The sequence below is a fragment of the Lithobates pipiens genome, unplaced genomic scaffold (genome assembly GCF_037356315.1).
Source record: "Lithobates pipiens isolate NorthernLeopardFrog02 unplaced genomic scaffold, aLitPip1_a1.2 Scaffold_3, whole genome shotgun sequence".
NCBI lineage: Eukaryota > Metazoa > Chordata > Amphibia > Anura > Ranidae > Lithobates > Lithobates pipiens.
Genome location: NW_027507790.1, coordinates 250,313,113 through 250,330,269, shown reverse-complemented (window position 1 = coordinate 250,330,269; position 17,157 = coordinate 250,313,113). Strand labels below are relative to the sequence as shown.

Genomic DNA, 17,157 nt, shown 5'->3' with positions numbered 1-17,157 from the left:
TTTCGTGACCAGTCATTTCTTATAATTTTTTCTTCTTAGAACATGGAATATTTTTACGCAAGAAGTCCTGCATTATTGGCCAGCTGATTTCCTGAGCCTGGCAGTGTGGGATAAGCTCTCCTCCCCACAGTATCAAATTTGGTGATACAGTTATTTTTGAAATAGGGCAGAAAGGAGAACATGGAGGCTCTAGGAGGTGTCCAGCTCCGGGATAACTCTCTATGTACACGTCCATCTTGCCCCACTTTTTTGCTCTGGCTGATGACAATCTAGCAAAATGTAAGCTTTCACAGGCCTGATCATTTTCTCCCACCAGGAAGAGGATGGGACCTTTGGCTTTTTCCACTGGAAGTATATTTGCCTGGTTTTCTGGTTTTGTCGGGTCTTCGAATATGGGAGATAAAATACAAGCTTCAGAGGATGTTAGAAGTGTCCTCTCTCTTTGGAATGGAATTCCAGGCAGCACAAGGTCCCCGTAACTGAGGGTGCTTCCGGCAATTGCCACGGTTCCATTGATGCAGACTGTAGCAGCAATCTGTGGTAAATAAGACGCCATGGCTAGAGCTATCTCAGCTCCTTTGCTCACACCTACGACTCCAACTCCACTTCCGCACACCTGAATGACATTTAGTGACAAAGGTTAACGTTTGTTAAAGCTTAACCAACAGCTAAATGCACATGAACTATACATATATGAGCTGTCCTATCTGCCAAAAGACTTCTGATTCTGTCCAGCTATTCTTCTGATTCAGCCAGTGGGGTGACACTATTTTCTGTGATGAAGATAAAAGCAAAGTTTTTGCAGTGGATTGAATAAATCTGAGGATTGTGGGTGCAATGTCAGGTTCCTGCAAACTCTTCCTCTAGTTCCCTGCCGTACCAAGGTATGGTCTTTCAGTTGGAGAGCTGCAGGGAGTGTCAAAGGACTATGTGTGCACTGATTACCATACTTGTATTTCACTGAGAACTAGAAATCCATCTGCTGCAGTGGAACAAGGGACTTGCATACTTGCCAACTGTCCCTGATTTGCCAGGATAGTCACGTTTTTTAGTAAGCTGTCCTGCGATGACCCTGTCCATAGCAGCAACCATGTCTGCTCTAACTCCTAGCCGATACACCATCCCTCCACTCTGCCTCTCCTTGCATCTCTCCTGGCCCTGTCCAACATCTCACCCCCCCACCTCTTCACTGCCCCCCCAACTCTGATATCCCCTCCCCAGCACCGATCCCCTTGTGGATCTTATGCTAACGACATCTCCTCCTCTCCCCTCTCACCGCCTATTGCTGCTGCAGGGGAGCCACAGGAGCATCAAACACAGTAAATAAAAGCCCCCACTCCTATTCAAACCCCCTTTCCTGTACTTGAGTCTCCAGCAGCACTGATCCTCTACTGTGTGCCCCCCCCACGCTGTTGACTCCCCCCCCCCCCCACCAGCTGGAGCGGGAGATTTTTGCAGGGGATGGAGAGTGGGCTGGGGGTAGTTTACCAGCCCCTTCCTGAACGAACACATTAAGTGATCGGTACATACTGCTACTATGTTCATTCCTCATTGAAGCATAGTGGCATAGAAAGTGTGTCTACTATGTTTCAGTTTGTGAACGAATAGTAGTCTCTGTAGTACTTCTGCTGTGGAGAAAGGGACTAACGACTCTTTCTCTGTCTCAAAAAAGAGACATTGGCGGTATGCGATCCCTGATATCTCCCAAAGCCCCCTAAGAGGGCTGTAAAAAAAATGTAAAAATAACAAAAATTGTTAAGTAAATACATAAAAATAATAGTTATGTGAAAGCTAGTTTATGTAAAAAGAAATATATCAGTTACAAGCACATCCAGTCTGTATATTCAAAATGTGTCAATTGGTGCTGTGCTATCAACCTCAAGATAATAAACACAAAACTTTAAATAACATAATATATCAATAGTAAATATATGCAAACAAATACACTTTAAAACATAAGAAAGACATGAAACCTTTACACAATTCTTTGCGTAGAAATTAAAAAATTCTCCAATATAAAGTGATATCAGGAAACTTCCATGTGACACCATCACCAAGAAACCCCCATGGGTGTAAGCTCACCTCACATCAGGGCCCCAATCCTGGAGCAATAGAAGCCTTGCATTGCCAAAGAATGTTAAATCAGCAGCTGCGGATAGTTGCTCCAGATTAAATAGTCATCACAACATCAGTAGTACTTCCCTCAAAAAAAAGGGGCACACGTTGGCAAGATGGGAACATGTCGGGTGGAGCCTTCACAGACAGAGGACTGAGACAGTGAGACTCAAAGCAAATATAGCCCCCTGCAATCCCTGCTTTAGTGAGCCTTGTTTTACCATTCAGATAACTGAGGGGAGGTGGCTGAGTACTTAAGACTAGGCTTATCAAGGATCTGTCATGGCAAGCTCCCTGTGCAACTCTGCAAGTGGAGGAAACAGCTTCTGTTCCATAGACTACTGCCCCACTCAGGGGTGGACTGACCATTTGGCCACTCTGGCACTGCCCGAGGCCCCAGGCCACTAGGGGGCCCCATCAGGGTTGCGAGCCTCAGTAAAACTAGGGTGTTTTTTTTTTACATCTGTCTCTGAAATGTCCCCTACCGTCATCATTTTGGTCTAAAAATCCTGAGATTATAGCTGCCTCACCTCTCCAGTACCTGCTCAGCCAATAGAAACATGTCTGTGTATACTGTGTGTACATGTATGTGTATACTGTGTGATTGTATACTGTGTGTGTGTGTATACTGTGTGGCCCCATAATCTCTAATTGCCTGGTGGCCCCATAATCTCATATTGCCCGGGGGCCCCATAATCTCCTATTGCCCGGGGGCCCCATGAGTTGTCAGTCCGCCCCTGGCCCCACTGTAATTTGCCCTCCTGACCTCCCAAAACTGTGCCCTTTGACCCACTGTAATTTGCCCTCCTAAAGCTAGCACTACTTTACATTGTAGCAAAGTGTAATTACTTCAGTGTTGTCGCATGAAAAGATAGAATAAAATATTTACAATAATGTGAGGGGTGTACTCACTTGTGATATACTGTATATGCCTGTAATAAGTAATAGGTTAACAATATACATCATGTAGAACAATGCCCATTTTATTGTAGATGAATGCCCAATAGATCTTTGTGACTAAATGCCATGTCTCTACAGATGGAGCCTAAATAAGGGTATAACATGTAACATGGTGCAACAGATGGTGTTAAGGAATACACTGGTGTCACCTCCCATGACTGAAACTTGATTCTTGCTTTATAGTGTTAACAGGATGTCTGAACCCAGGGTGTCAGGTGGGTTGGAAGGTTCACTTGATCGTGGCCGTCCAGATGAGCAGGTAATTCTCAGCAGTCCCCAAGGGGGTTGTGCTATATTTGGGGCTCGTTGTTTCTGCAGCAGGCCCCAGTCAACTTAGATCGGAGCCACAATCTTAGCGGGGAGCCGCATCCATGGCCACAGTCGCTTGGGATCAAAGTTATGGGACTCCAATCGAGAGAAGCACCATTCTGGAGATCTCAGGGAGTGAGCATACCGAGAAGGAGATCAGAAGGTGACTGAGAGCTTTAGTGCCTGGACACTGGCCTTATCTGGTGAAAACGTAAGCCTCTGCAGAGATGGATCAAGTCAGGGCACTGATAGAATGGCAGGAAGAAGTGACAGCGTGTTTTCAGGAAGAAGAGATCTGCTGAATGAAGAAAGTGATGGGTATTCTTCCTCAGAAGTGAGAGAGGAGGGAGTGAGAAGCCACCTCTGACAAAAGCCCAGAAGAAAAGTCCTGTGCCTATGGTGACTGATTCTCAAGGGGCCAGCACCTCCGCTCTTTTTACACAGATATGAGTCGTCTGGTCGATAGCCAGGTGAAGAATGGGCCTGGAAATGCTAATCAAAGTTATAGAAGACTTAGGTTTTTCTCTGGGCAGTTGCCGACACATGTGGAAGAAGACGAGTTTGAAATTTCTGAGCCAAGTGACCCAAGGCGGCTGTCAGCCCTCAACTCCTCAATGAAGTCTTGAGGGAATTACAGAAATTCCTTTCCCCCAAGCCGGCGGGAAACTTCAAGGCACCTCAATGAGTGAGCTAGTTGGTTGTCCCAAGGAAAGGCTGTGCTCCAAGGACAAGCACAAACCCAAAATTAAAATCCTCGGAAAATGGAAGAAGGGGACAGGAAATCAATGCACACCTCGCTAAACAAGCAGTTAAATCTCAAACACCACCTCCAAGTAGGCCTATTAGAGCACATGCCTTAGAGCAGGGGTCTCAAACTGGCGGCTTTCCAGCTGTTGCAAAATTACAAGTCCCATCATGCCTCTGCTTGTGGGAGTCTTGCTTGTAACTGTCAGTCTTACAATGCCTCATGGGATTTGTAGTTTCACAACAGCTGGAGGGCTGCCAGTTTGAGACCCCTGCCTTAGAGGCACCTGGAGGGAACTACCAAATAACTCAGTGGGGTCTTCCTCTATAGTATCAATCCAAGTGGAGGGCATCTATACTCAAGCACTATTGGATACTGGAGCTCAAGTAATGCTGCTGTATCAAGACGTCTACCATAAGTACTTGAAATATAAGTTTAAAGACATCGTTATTCGCCCAGCCGATAAGGGAGGAGGTATTACAGTATAAAGAGAGTATGAAGAAACTATTGGGAAACAATACCACATATATAAAACTACAGAGGAATCCAGTGTTTAAATGTAGGCAGGAGTTAGAGCAGGTAGTACATCTTGGATTGAAGAGAAATATTTTGAATAAAAAGGAGGCAAAATACTTGATACCGGAGGCATTTAGGACCCTGATTATTTATTCATTGCCCAAGATACACAAAGATAAAGTAGGCCCACCACCTAGACCCATAGTAAATGGGATTGACTCTTTAACCTCAAGAATTGGGGAATATATAGATAGATATTTGCAACCAGTGGTTAAACAAACAAGAGCATATCTTAGAGATACAAAGCAGGTATTGCAAATGATAGAAGGACTATCATAAGAGGAAGGACCTTGGATTATGGCATCTGCAGATGTCTCCTCACTATATACAGTGATCTTACACCATCAGGCTTGTGAAGCCATAAAATGGGGCTTAAGAAAATACAGTACGTTACCATGCTTCCAGCGTAAATATCTTGTTAAATGCTTAGATTTTTGCTTAAAAAATAGCTATTTCTGGTATGATCGTGAGTACTACCACCAAAGACCCGGAGTAGCGATGGGAGCCAAGTTTGCACCCAGTGTGGCATGTTTATTCATGTCCCAATGGGAAGAGGAATCGGTATATCTCAATAGACCTGAAGAACTGGTTCTGTTTAAGAGGTATATTGATGATATCTTCATATTCTGGAAAGGAGACACTAGCAGTCTAGTTGGTTTCCTGGAAACACTAAATAAAAATAATAGGAACATTAAACTATCATGGGAAGTGAGTACGAAATCCATATCCTTCCTTGATTTGGAAATTATACAAGAAAATAATAGATTGTGTACAAAGACTCATTTTAAAAACGTTGATAAGAACAGCTATTTGCCAGTAGGGAGCTGTCATCACCGTAACTGGCTGTGTAATATACCAAAAGGACAGCTTATGCGGTTACGCAGAAATTGCACACATACTGAAGATTACCTTATACAAGCTGAGAAGATAGGCCAGAGATTTACGAGTAAAGGATACATGGATGAAGAAATTAGGACAAAAATCATAGAAGTGAAAAATATGGATCGTGCAAACTTGATTAAAGATAAACAAACTCCAGTTCTGGAAGCTAACAAGGTACCGATTGTATTGAATTATAACGCCCAATATAGGAAGATTGAAAAGATCATTAAAAAACACTGGCACATTCTGTGTTCAGATGTGCATCTGCAGGGGCTATTACCCCAATATCCTAAATTTGTGTATAAAAGGACATCGACATTGAGGGATAAGATTGTTAAGAATGTCACTGAACCACCATCTAGAGGTCTGACTTTCTTTACGGGAAAAGGCTTTTTTCCTTGTAAACGTTGCTTTGCGTGTTTAAAAACGAAACGTCCGGCTGAGAAGAAATTTAAATTTACGTCTACAAGCACTGGGAATTCCTACGATATCAAAGACTTTATATGTTGTAATACAGAGGGAGCTGTGTATATGTTACAATGCAGTTGTGGCCTGCAATACGTAGGCCGCACTAAAAGACCATTAAGAGTACGTATAAAAGAGCATGTCAAAAAAATTATTAATGGATTTGACAAGCATAGTGTTTCAAGACATTTTTGTACACACCATAATAAGGACCCCACTCACCTTACCTTTTGGGGTATTGAGCCCTACAAAAAACACTGGAGAGGGGGACATAAGGTTAGGACATTAAGTCAATTAGAATCAAAGTGGATTTTTACTTTAGATACTTTCGCACCTCAGGGGCTCAATATCGACTTTGACCTCAACTGTTTTATTAGTGATTTTTAATTGTTGTTTTAAACAATTTTAGTAGTGATATTTTTTATTCATCTAGCACCCTGTATTGGAAAGTGACACTATGGGAGCTTTGAACTTCATTTCCGGTGTCCCTGTAAAAAACTAGATATTTTTACCCTGTAAAATGCTCCCCCCTCTCTTCTTTTTTCTTATACTATGGGGATTGGCATATTGGGAGTAGGATTATATTTTATTTATTTATATTTTTTTTCCTTGTTGCTCATGGTTCGTTTCAGGCTGGTGCGGGCGCCTGTTAGGACCATATGAGTCTATGGTGATCCATAATAAACGTTTGTGGATCCCTGTATTGAGTCTACCCTTAAAAAGATGGCCATTTGTTGTTTCTTCCATTTCCTTATTAGCGATATATTTTAACTAATTTTAGCTTATTTTTTATTCTTTAGTTTTAAAAATGCTTATTTCTGATACTTTTACTGTGGTTTTTAGTGCAGTCAGCGTTAACGATTAAACTACTGTTTTTAGAAATGTCTTCTTTGATCGTTACATAACGGCATACATTATTACCTTTTTTGTGGATTTCCATTTTTTAGAGTACTAGTTTACTGGATAGAGTTGCATTATAAGCGATTTAGATTTTATCTGTATTGCCTATCTGGTAACATAGCAGGTCCCGGGTGTCCGTTCGCCTGATCATTTCCTATCATTTATAGGAAAATGGCCACGAGTGTAGTCTATGGTCATGAATGTGATTATACCTAAATATCCACGAGAAAATGGCCGTGGGTGTAGCGCATAGTCATTATTATGACTATGTGTTGCTGGCTACAGGAAAATGGCTGCCAGTGACCGTTCGGATGTTTATCCTTATTAAGTCTATATTATCTACAAGAAAATGGCCGCGGTTGTGGCCAACAATCACCGGTATGATTATGGGTTGCGGGCCACAAGAAAATGGCCGCTAACTGTTGACACTATTTAAACATCTGTCCTCACCCTAATTGTTATTCCCTGATGAAGTCACATGATTAGTGATGATACGCGTAGGAATACAGGAACACTATAGGAGAGAGAGGACACCGGAAGTGACGTCCGGAGTACGAGCGCGGTGCTCGTTTGTTGTATATTGTGTGCCTTTATGTGATTAAATGTGAGTACCCAGGACTATGTCCTTTTTTTAATAAAATAGAAATTTTTACTAATTACTTCACCATTGGAGCCTCCCCCTTTTTTCTTCTATGAATATTGCCTATGGTTTAAGGCTGAGCACCTAGAGGGAACTACCTACAGTATCTGTACCAGCTGATAGCAACACTATATTTGTTGGAATGCTGTTTACCTTACAGCAGTGAGGTAAGGTAGCCATTGCACCTAGTGTGAGAACACCTTACTACTGAGGATTCACAAGAGCACCGGTGGAATCAGTTCTCTGTTCACGTAGCCTGTTTATTTTATGGCACTGTATGGATTCACAGACTGCACGATTGAATACAGTTGTTTCTGATGCTGTAGTTTTGAGACACATTGGATGTTTCTTTGGACTTTGATTATTTATTTATTTACACTCCATGCACCTTATGGATTAGGACACATTGGACTTTTTATTGCATTGCAATTATTTATTTATTCATTTTGCACATTTTCTGCACTTTATTTTATGCTCCTATGCTTGGATTACTAATTATTCACATTGCACTTGATTGGATATCGCTAGCACCTAGAAGGTGCACATCTTGATTTAATTAATTGTGAGTGGATATATATACTACCCTGAGTTTTGAGCACTTATGTATTCACTGGCACTTAGTTATTGTATGTAATTTATTTATTTATTTATATATCTATTTATTGGCACTAAGGTAATTTATTCAGTTTATTTATTTATATATCTATCTATTGATTATTTATTTGGAGCGCAACACCACTTATTAATCTAGTATAAGTACTTGAAACACATCCCCTTGTGTAAACTCGATGAGCTGGAAATTTGGGGAATTGGAAATAACGATGGTTACATACCTATCAACATAACCGTCAACTCTGTTTAAGCTGGAAGGCCAGAGACATTGGACACATTAGCAGTTGTATGCCCTCGACTGCCTGGAGCCGGCAGAAATTCTTTGCTGAACTAATACCAATTTAGTGAGAAGACTATTCACCCTCTTGGCCATAGAAGGTGCCCCTGTTGGAAAAATCCATCCTCAGTTGAGGCAAGCATTTCTGAGGGCATTGCTAGAAAAGAAGGCACCCGCCAAAGAAGTGGGGAGGTTGTGGCGACTAGACATTCAAGAAAGGGTGCTGCAGCCTGGAGAGAGAGCCTGTCTCAAAGCCACTGTCAAGTTGTCCTGAGACCAACTGGGTCCGTACGTGGTGGTAGAAGCTGATCCTACAGAGGAGGAAGTTGGGTTATAGTTATTTCCAGAAATTATACCCACTCAGTCTCTGTTCCGGTGTAAGTTCCTGTTTGTGTGCAGAACGTCATAGTCCCCCAATTAGCCTAAAGCCTTGAATGGTTATTGGGAATGTCAGTGCTGCTACCCTGGAAAATAAGAATGAGACAGCCCAAGTCAGAGATGGAAGACACCACTGCTCATGCCTCCCCATTGTTTGGGAATTAAGGATTAAAGCAGATAGATCGGTGGGAGAAGATGTTCCGAACAAATTGGATTTTTGTACTCACCGTAAAATCCTTTTCTCTGAAGTTCATTGATGGACACAGCTCCTTTAATTCTTGACCTTAGGGTTATCACGCCACCTTCAGGAGAGGACTAGGCAGAACATGTAACACATGTAAAAACAGCAAGATTGCACAGCACAGCCCAGGGGGGGCAGTTCCTCTGGCTATAACCCCTCACCCGGCTTCTTGCAGCTCAGTTGGTCAAAAAGCAGTAAAAACATAAATAAGAGGGGTGGGTGCTGTGTCCATCAATGAACTTCAGACAAAAGGATTTTATGGTGAGTAGGGATGAGCCGAACACTCACCGGTTCGGTTCACACCAGAACCTTCGAACGGACCGAAAATTCGTACGAACTTTAGAACCCCATTAAAGTCTATGGGACTCGAACATTCAAAATCAAAAGTGCTAATTTTAAAGGCTAATATGCAAGTTATTGTCCTAAAAAGGGTTTGGGGACCCAGCTCCTGTCCCAGGGGAGATGGGTCAATGCAAATTTTTTTTTTTTTAAATGGCTGTTTTTTCGGGAGCACTGATTTTAATGATGCTTAAAGTGAAAAAAAAGTGAAATATTCCTTTAAATATCGTGCCTGGGGGGTGTCTATAGTATGCCCGAAAGTGGCAATTGTTTCCCGTGTTTAGAAAAGTCCCTTCACAAAATGACATTTAACGGAAAAAAAGTCATTTAAAACTGCTTGCGGTTTTAATGTAATGTCTGGTTCCGGCAATATGGATGAATATCAGTGAGAAAAATGGCATGGGTATCCCCCCTGCCCATTACCAGCCCCTTTGGATGAAAAGTTTGCAGACCCACTGAGAGGTCCACCGAGCTGCAAACTCCTGAAGGTGACCCCCCACCCGAGAGTTGGGTGGGGGCAAACCTTCATTCGGTAACATTTTTGTTCACAAGACATGTTTGGCTTGCGAAACCAGGGACGCTTTTGTCCTTCAGAAGGCTCCTTGTCGGACTGGGAACGCTCACCTGCCGACCCGGGCAGACGAAAAAGCCGTTTCTGAGTTGAAAAGGAGGGCCCTTGCCTATGGCGTGGCTCCTTACCCTTTCTGGACTGTGGGAGCAATGTGTTCTTCCCACTGGTAACATTTTTAATGTCATCCAGCCAAGCTCCAAAAAGCCTCTCACCTTGGAAGGGCAAATCCTTAAGTGCTTTTTCAGATGCCTGGTCTGCATTTCAGCCAAATCAGGCGCTGTAGCACCACTGCTGATACTGATGCTCTAGAGAGCAGGGGGAACGTAACTAACTGGTCTGCCAGCTCTACGCAGACCAGGGGAGATTATTGCTTCTCCTAATCATGGTGCAACAACTTTGCCCATTCAGTAAGCGTCTGCGACAGCAAGGCCGTGGCCAGCACAGGTTGTAACGCTGAGCCCACTACCGTAAACATGGACCAGGCCACTGCTTCGGCCCTCTTGTCGGCAGGATCCTTGAAGGCAGGAGTCCATTCTACCGGAATCTTGGTTACTTTATTTAACCTAGATACCGGGGGGTTAAAGACCGGAGGAGACGTCCATTTTTTTCAGGAGGCTCTCCTCAAAGGGATAACGCCCTCTTCTTGGGACTGAAAAGGCCCGCTGCGGACTTCCCCATTCCTTGTAGATGAACTTATCAAAATAAGTCAAATACGGAAACACCTTAGGCGTGCGGGCCGGTTTGCGGGACCCAAAAGGGACCGCCTCCTCAGCAGAAGTTCCTGCTGCATCCTGTATTTTCAGGGTATCCCGCACCACAGTGATAAGTGCTCCTATTAGCGCTTTTTCCTGCACTAACTCGGACATAGAGTCATTATCACTGTCCTAACGGTCCTGGTCCGCATCCTTTGACACGTCAAAACAGGGGCCACCAGTCACAGCGGGGCCTGAGTCTGAATCAGAGCTCTCCCCAGAAGACCGGGGCAGGAGGCATTTTTTACCCCCCTTGTGCCCGCATATCGCTTCCACCCTGGCAACAAAGGTCTCCAGGACTGCCAACAAAGCGCCCATAGGCACCGCATTTTTTGCAGGTGAGTCGGTTGCAATAGCAGGGATGTCTGGGGAAGAATTGCCAGCTTCTGATACCATGCTGACCCTAGCTCACCTGTCACAACTTAGGGACTTAAGGCAAGGTACACAAATCCCACCCTCCTAGCTGCTCACAGACTGAGGGGCCCCTCTGCAGGACTCACCACCCTGACCAAGTGCTGCACTGTGCTGCTGCAGACCGCTCTGCCCTGTTTCAGTCACAAAGTCAAACCCACGCTGTTCTGAGGTAAACAGACCCAGCCTAGAGGTAAAGGCTACAAGAAAATGGCAGCCGGCCGTCCTTGTCCAAAAATCACCAAGAAAATGGCCGCCGAACCTTCTAGAAAATGGCTAACAGCCCATTGCATAAGACTACAGGAAAATGGCCGCGGCCTCTGCAAAATGGCCACGGCCCACGTGGCAGCCTCTACTAGGGTAAATTTACTCAGGCACCTCACAGTGCAGAAAAAAGGGGCAGAAAAGCAAAAACAGACCATAACAGCTAGCGCAGCCCTGCCAAAGCTCGGGGTGCCCCCAGGAGGTCCCCCGGCCAAGGTACCTTCACCGCACCATATGCCCAGTCACACAGTGACCCCAGCAGGGGGAGGAGAGAATGAGGGATAGGGAGAGTGGAAAGGGAGAGTGAGAGACCCCCTAGTCGACCTCCCAGGGAATGCCCAGCTGCTCAATCCTGCCGAGGCACAGAGAGCCATACTTACCCTTCCCGTTGGGATTGCTGGACGCATTGCACCACAGACCCATCACCCGAGCAGTACGGGTGGCTGCTGGCCACGGCACACTGTGACATGGACAGCAGTAGCCCGAGTCATATGTGTGCCCCGGAGCATATAGCTCACCAGCCACCCCTGGAGCAGAAGGGGCATGTCGTGGCTGACCCAGCGTGTAGCTAGGGTCTGCTCATGCTCGATGGCCAGGCTGGGGAGACTACAAAAATCTATATTATCCAGCCTGTCACCCAGCCCAGCTGTTGATAGTAGATCACAGGATCAAAACATTTGTAGAAAAAAATCCCAGGACCAGTGGTCCCCTCAAGGAGCCTAGGTCCTTCTCCTATACCAGGCAGAAAAAAACTGAGCTGCAGGGTGAGGGGTTATATCCAGAGGGACCACCCCCTGGGCGGTGCTGTGCAGTCTTGCTGTTTTTACATGTGTTACATGTTCTGCATAGTCCTCTCCTGAAGGTGGAGTGATAACCCTAAGGTCAAGAATTAAAGGAGCTGCGTCCGTCAATGAACGAAAAACATATGACTTTGATGTGGGCTGTGCTAAGAGTGCTCAGGATCATATCCGATTCACTTAGGATAAGCCATTCTGAGAAAGGGCAAGACGGATCCCCTTATGTGATTTGGAAGACCTTCGGGAACAACTAGCTGAACTGAAAAAGTCAGGAGTGATTAAAGAGTCACAAAGTCCTTACGCTTCCCTGATTGTGGTGGTGAGAAAGAAGACTGTGTCTCTCCGGATGTGCATCAATTAACGAACCTTGAATCAAAGAACTATCCCCAGTCAATACACAACCCCTCACATAGAAGAAGCCTTGCAGTGCTTATCTGAGGCCAAATGGTTCAGTGTGTTGGATTTGAAGAGTGGGTACTATCAAATCCCTATGCATCCAGAAGATAGGGAGAAGACTGCCTTTATTAGCCCACTGGGATTCTTCAAGTTTGATCGGATGCCTCAGGGACTGACCGGGGCTCCTACTACAAGTCTGTAAAGTGAAAAGCCTACCAGTGAAAACATACACTTTCAGCCAGTGACACTCTCGGCTCGACTGCACATGTGCAGTTCTCGGCTGGAGCCAGCTGAGACCGAGAGTTTCAGATGATCTGACTGAGTGAAGCTACTTGTAGCCTTCTCCCTTTCTCTCAGTGTGCCTTATTTGAGTTCCTCACAGGAGATGCTGGGAGGGGGACGAGTGGAGACAGTCTGCAGTGGAGGACGGAGTTCAGCCTAGCCTAATGCTGGCTGTACACTATACGAAAAATCGGCCAGACCCATTTTCGAAAAATTAACATTCGCCATGAGGGCAAAAGATAGTGCCATCATGTAATGACCGATAAATCGTTCAGTGGACATAAATGAATGCAATTTTTTTGTTTGTTTTTTAACATATACCTAGTGCTGACAGTTCGGATGGGAAACACATTAACCTTTCAATTAATCGTTAGTTCGGCAGAAAATAGTTTTTTCAGCTCAAACGATTATCGATTTTGTGCCTATTAACTGGCCGAAAAATGAACGAACTAGTCTAAATGTTCTGCCGGCTCAGTGGAGATAAACGGAACAATCCCTGCTGATCAAGTGGAGTCCATGAAAATGGACATACAGTATATGTGTGAAAGAGCCCTATATATAGATTGGGTGACAGAGAGATGGATGATGGGATAGAGCAAGGCATGGAGGGATGTGAGCGAGACAGAGACATGGAGTAATGGAGCAAAGGATGGAGTTATGGACAGATAGAGGGAGAGACAGAATAATAGAGGGATGAAAGTAATGGAGGATAGAAAAGTTGGAGGGATATAAGGCACAAGGATTGTTGGATGGACAGTATGATGGGAGGGAGGGATGGAGCAAGGGATAGAAGGATTTAGTGATGGAAAGATGAAAGAAGGGAAGGATGGAGACAGGGGCGGAGGTGAAGGAGGGGTGGAGACGGGAGAGGAGGTGGAGGGGGGCTGGAGACGGGAGAGGAGGTGAAAGAGGGGTGGAGACGGGAGAGGAGGTGAAGGAGGGGTGGAGATGGGAGAGGAGATGAAGGAGGGGGGAAACGGGAGAGGAGGTGAAGGACCGATAGAGACAGGAGGGATGGAGACAGGAGATGAAGACAGGAGGTGAAGGAGTGATGGAGACTTGAGGTGAAGCAGCAATGGAGACAGGAGGGATGGAGCGATGGAGGCAGGAGGTGAAGGAGGGATGGAGACAGGAGGTGATGGGAGAGGAGGTGAAAGAGGGGTGGAAATGGGAGAGGAGGTGAAGGAGCAATGGAGACAGGAGGTGAAGGAGTGATGGAGACAAGAGGGATGGAGCGATGGAGACAGGAGGGATGGAGACAGGAGGTGAAGGAGTGATGGAGACAGGAGGTGAAGGAGTGATGGAGACAGGAGGTAAAGACAGGAGGTGAAGGAGTGATGGAGACAGAAGGGATGAAACGATGGAGACAGGAGGGATGGAGACAGGAGGTGAAGGAGGGACGAAGACAGGAGGTGAAGAAGGGATGGAGACAGGAGGTGAAGGAGTGATGGAGACAGAAGGGATGAAACGATGGAGACAGGAGGGATGGAGACAGGAGGTGAAGGAGGGACGAAGACAGGAGGTGAAGAAGGGATGGAGACAGGAGGTGAAGGAGTGATGGAGACAGGAGGGATGGAACGATGGAGACAGGAGGGATGGAGACAGGAGGTGAAGGAGGGACGAAGACAGGAGGTGAAGAAGGGATGGAGACAGGAGGTGAAGGAGTGATGGAGACAGGAGGGATGGAACGATGGAGACAGGAGGGATGGAGACAGGAGGTGAAGGAGGGATGGAGACAGGAGGTGGAGGAGGGATGGAGACAGGAGGTGAAGGAGGGATGGAGACAGGAGGTGAAGGAGGGATGGAGATAGGAGGTGAAGGAGGGATGGAGATAGGAGGTGAAGGAGGGATGGAGACAGGAGGTGAAGGAGGGATGGAGACAGGAGGTGGAGGAGGGATGGAGACAGGAGGTGATGAAGGGATGGAGCAATGGAGACAGGAAGTCTTTAGAATTGGGGACCTAAATTCTGGTGATCCTGATGGCTACCTGGGATTGCTGCTCAGTTTCTGTGGTGGCTATGGAACAGAAATGAAGGGGAAATCTCTCCAGACATATGTGACAAAATCTGATGGGTTATAATAATCCACCCTTACTATATCATAAAATATATTTTACACCTTAATATGCATCTTAAACCACATTGCTTACTGCATATTGTACTTGTTTGTAGCTTAAGTACTGAAATTTGCACTGAAAAACCATCATTTTGTAACTTTTAGAAAATGCCAGTAAAAACTTGGCTGTGCCAGTAAATTTTGAGTTTTGTGTCAGTGAATTTTAGTCTGGTAGGTTGGCAACACTGATGTACTGTAGTTGTATGCTCCTTGTTCCAGTTTGTTTCTAATGCTGTAAGACCTGCATTGCTAATCCTTCATAATTGTAAAGCTGTTTGCTGTATCAAAGAAACTTCCAGCACATAATTTCACTGCTCTGCACAATAAAACATAGACCAATTTGGTTTCTTGATGGCAGGTAGCAAACTGAAAAAAACATACCTTGGTTTTTGGATCAGAGGGCATTTGCCCGCATAAGGATTTCAGACTTAAATTTGGGACAATCTGGCTTCACTTATCACCATTGTAGCTATGAAGTCTCTGGATTTCAGTTGGAGACAGTAAATACCCACTTTGATTACTGGGTGTCCAGGTGTACAGGAGATCCCTGTGTCTCAGCCACTGAATAATTGACTTGAGAAGGGACATGAGTTTATCTACTCCAGTTAGCCAGGGTCTGGAGTGTTGAGCTGGCATTGGAGAGGGGAGATCTGAAGGCGGTATGGGCATGAGATATGTACTATCATCCTATGTGTATGTGTGGTCCGTTTGTTGCCATGTATTGCAATTATTGCTTGTTTGTTACTTGTGTATTGTAACAGCTGCTCGTTTGTTGCTTATAGATTGTCAGTGGAATTATCAGGAGTTTCTCATTTCTTAACCTCTCAATTTTTTATCCATGAGGTTTGATATGGACATTCATTTAGAGCAACAATTTTATCTTCTAGTAATATTTAGACTTACTTTTGGATGACTGCTTAGAAACTGAGCAGCTTCTTCAAAGTATTTTAGATCCAGATAGTCGAAGGTCTTTGGCAAATCCTCATAATCTAAATAAGCCAAAGCAAGTGCGGCAAAGCCACAACTAGCCAGGAGGCTGCTTTTAAACTCCATGAGGCCACCAGAACCCCAGAATAGATCAATGACTCCTTGGAATGGGCCCTCACCTGGATAAAGAGCAGAAAGTTTACTTCTATAGGCTTCCAATACATTACTCACAGGATAAGCAATATCAATTATAGGGAGTTATGGTTAAGGTCAATTGGAACTACAGGAAAACAGCTATATATTGTACATAGTCGCAATACATCTATGGTATCGGTTTTACATGCCAAAGCATTTGTATTTCTAGCGGGGTTGCCTTTAGAAATCACAGGCATACAACCTACCTGAGAGGGTCCCCATTCCTGAAAATATCAAAACAATATTTTCACTGAAAATACACAAATATTATTAGCAGACGCAAACATAACATATGTACATAAATCTCTACAAAATGGATAAATATATCATAAGATAAATCCTTCCACCTATAGAAAAAAACAGCGCTTGTTACTCTGTTTAAAAAGATATTGTTATGGTGCAATCTTGACGGCCCTCAGATGATGTCAATACGACGAAACGCATCAGGGTGGAAGCATACAACACTGGCATAGTGAGACTGACAGGAGGGAGGAAAGATGTGCAGCTAAAACCGTGAGCTATCTTATAGTAACAACTTGTAGCGGCGGATGCTAATATTCTTCCTGATCCTGATTATCGTAAAGAACTATGCATGCAGAATGAACCAATGCTTTTAAAGATTTGTTTGTTTGTGAGTGCTATACTTTTTTGATTCAAATAAATAGCTTTTTGTGTGAGACGGAATTACGCTATGTGTGCTTTTTGTAATTACCCTTTTCCGAGATTCTGAACACCTGGAGCCTATGATGTGGATGGAATTCAGCTTGAAGCACCGATAAAAAGTGATTTCTAAAGGCTTGTGAAACCAGGTGGATCTGGTAAGAACAAAACCAAAGGTTTTTTTTTTCAGTTTTTCACTTACCGGTACCCCCCAGTGATTTGTGAGCACAGTTTTACACGTGTGGAAGTGCAGTCTCGCTAAGGAAGGGCTATACAGTATACATTTATGAACTGTGGCAGAGAACTTTTTTTCATTTGTACGGTTTAATCACTAAGTGAGAGTTGATG

General features: G+C 44.5%; 1 protein-coding gene across 1 annotated transcript in view; it reads right to left on the bottom strand.

Annotated features, from left to right (window-relative positions):
- Positions 1 to 19: 19 nt before the first annotated feature.
- LOC143940030 (acyl-coenzyme A amino acid N-acyltransferase 1-like) overlaps positions 20 to 17,157 on the bottom strand; it is a 32,245-nt gene continuing 15,107 nt past the window's right edge. Inside the window, exons 2-3 of the mRNA XM_077461082.1 lie at positions 15,931 to 16,133; positions 20 to 616 (exon numbers count right to left, since the gene is read on the bottom strand). Of these exons, the coding sequence (XP_077317208.1) occupies positions 20 to 616; positions 15,931 to 16,133 (800 nt within the window). The remainder of the gene's footprint in view (positions 617 to 15,930; positions 16,134 to 17,157) is intronic.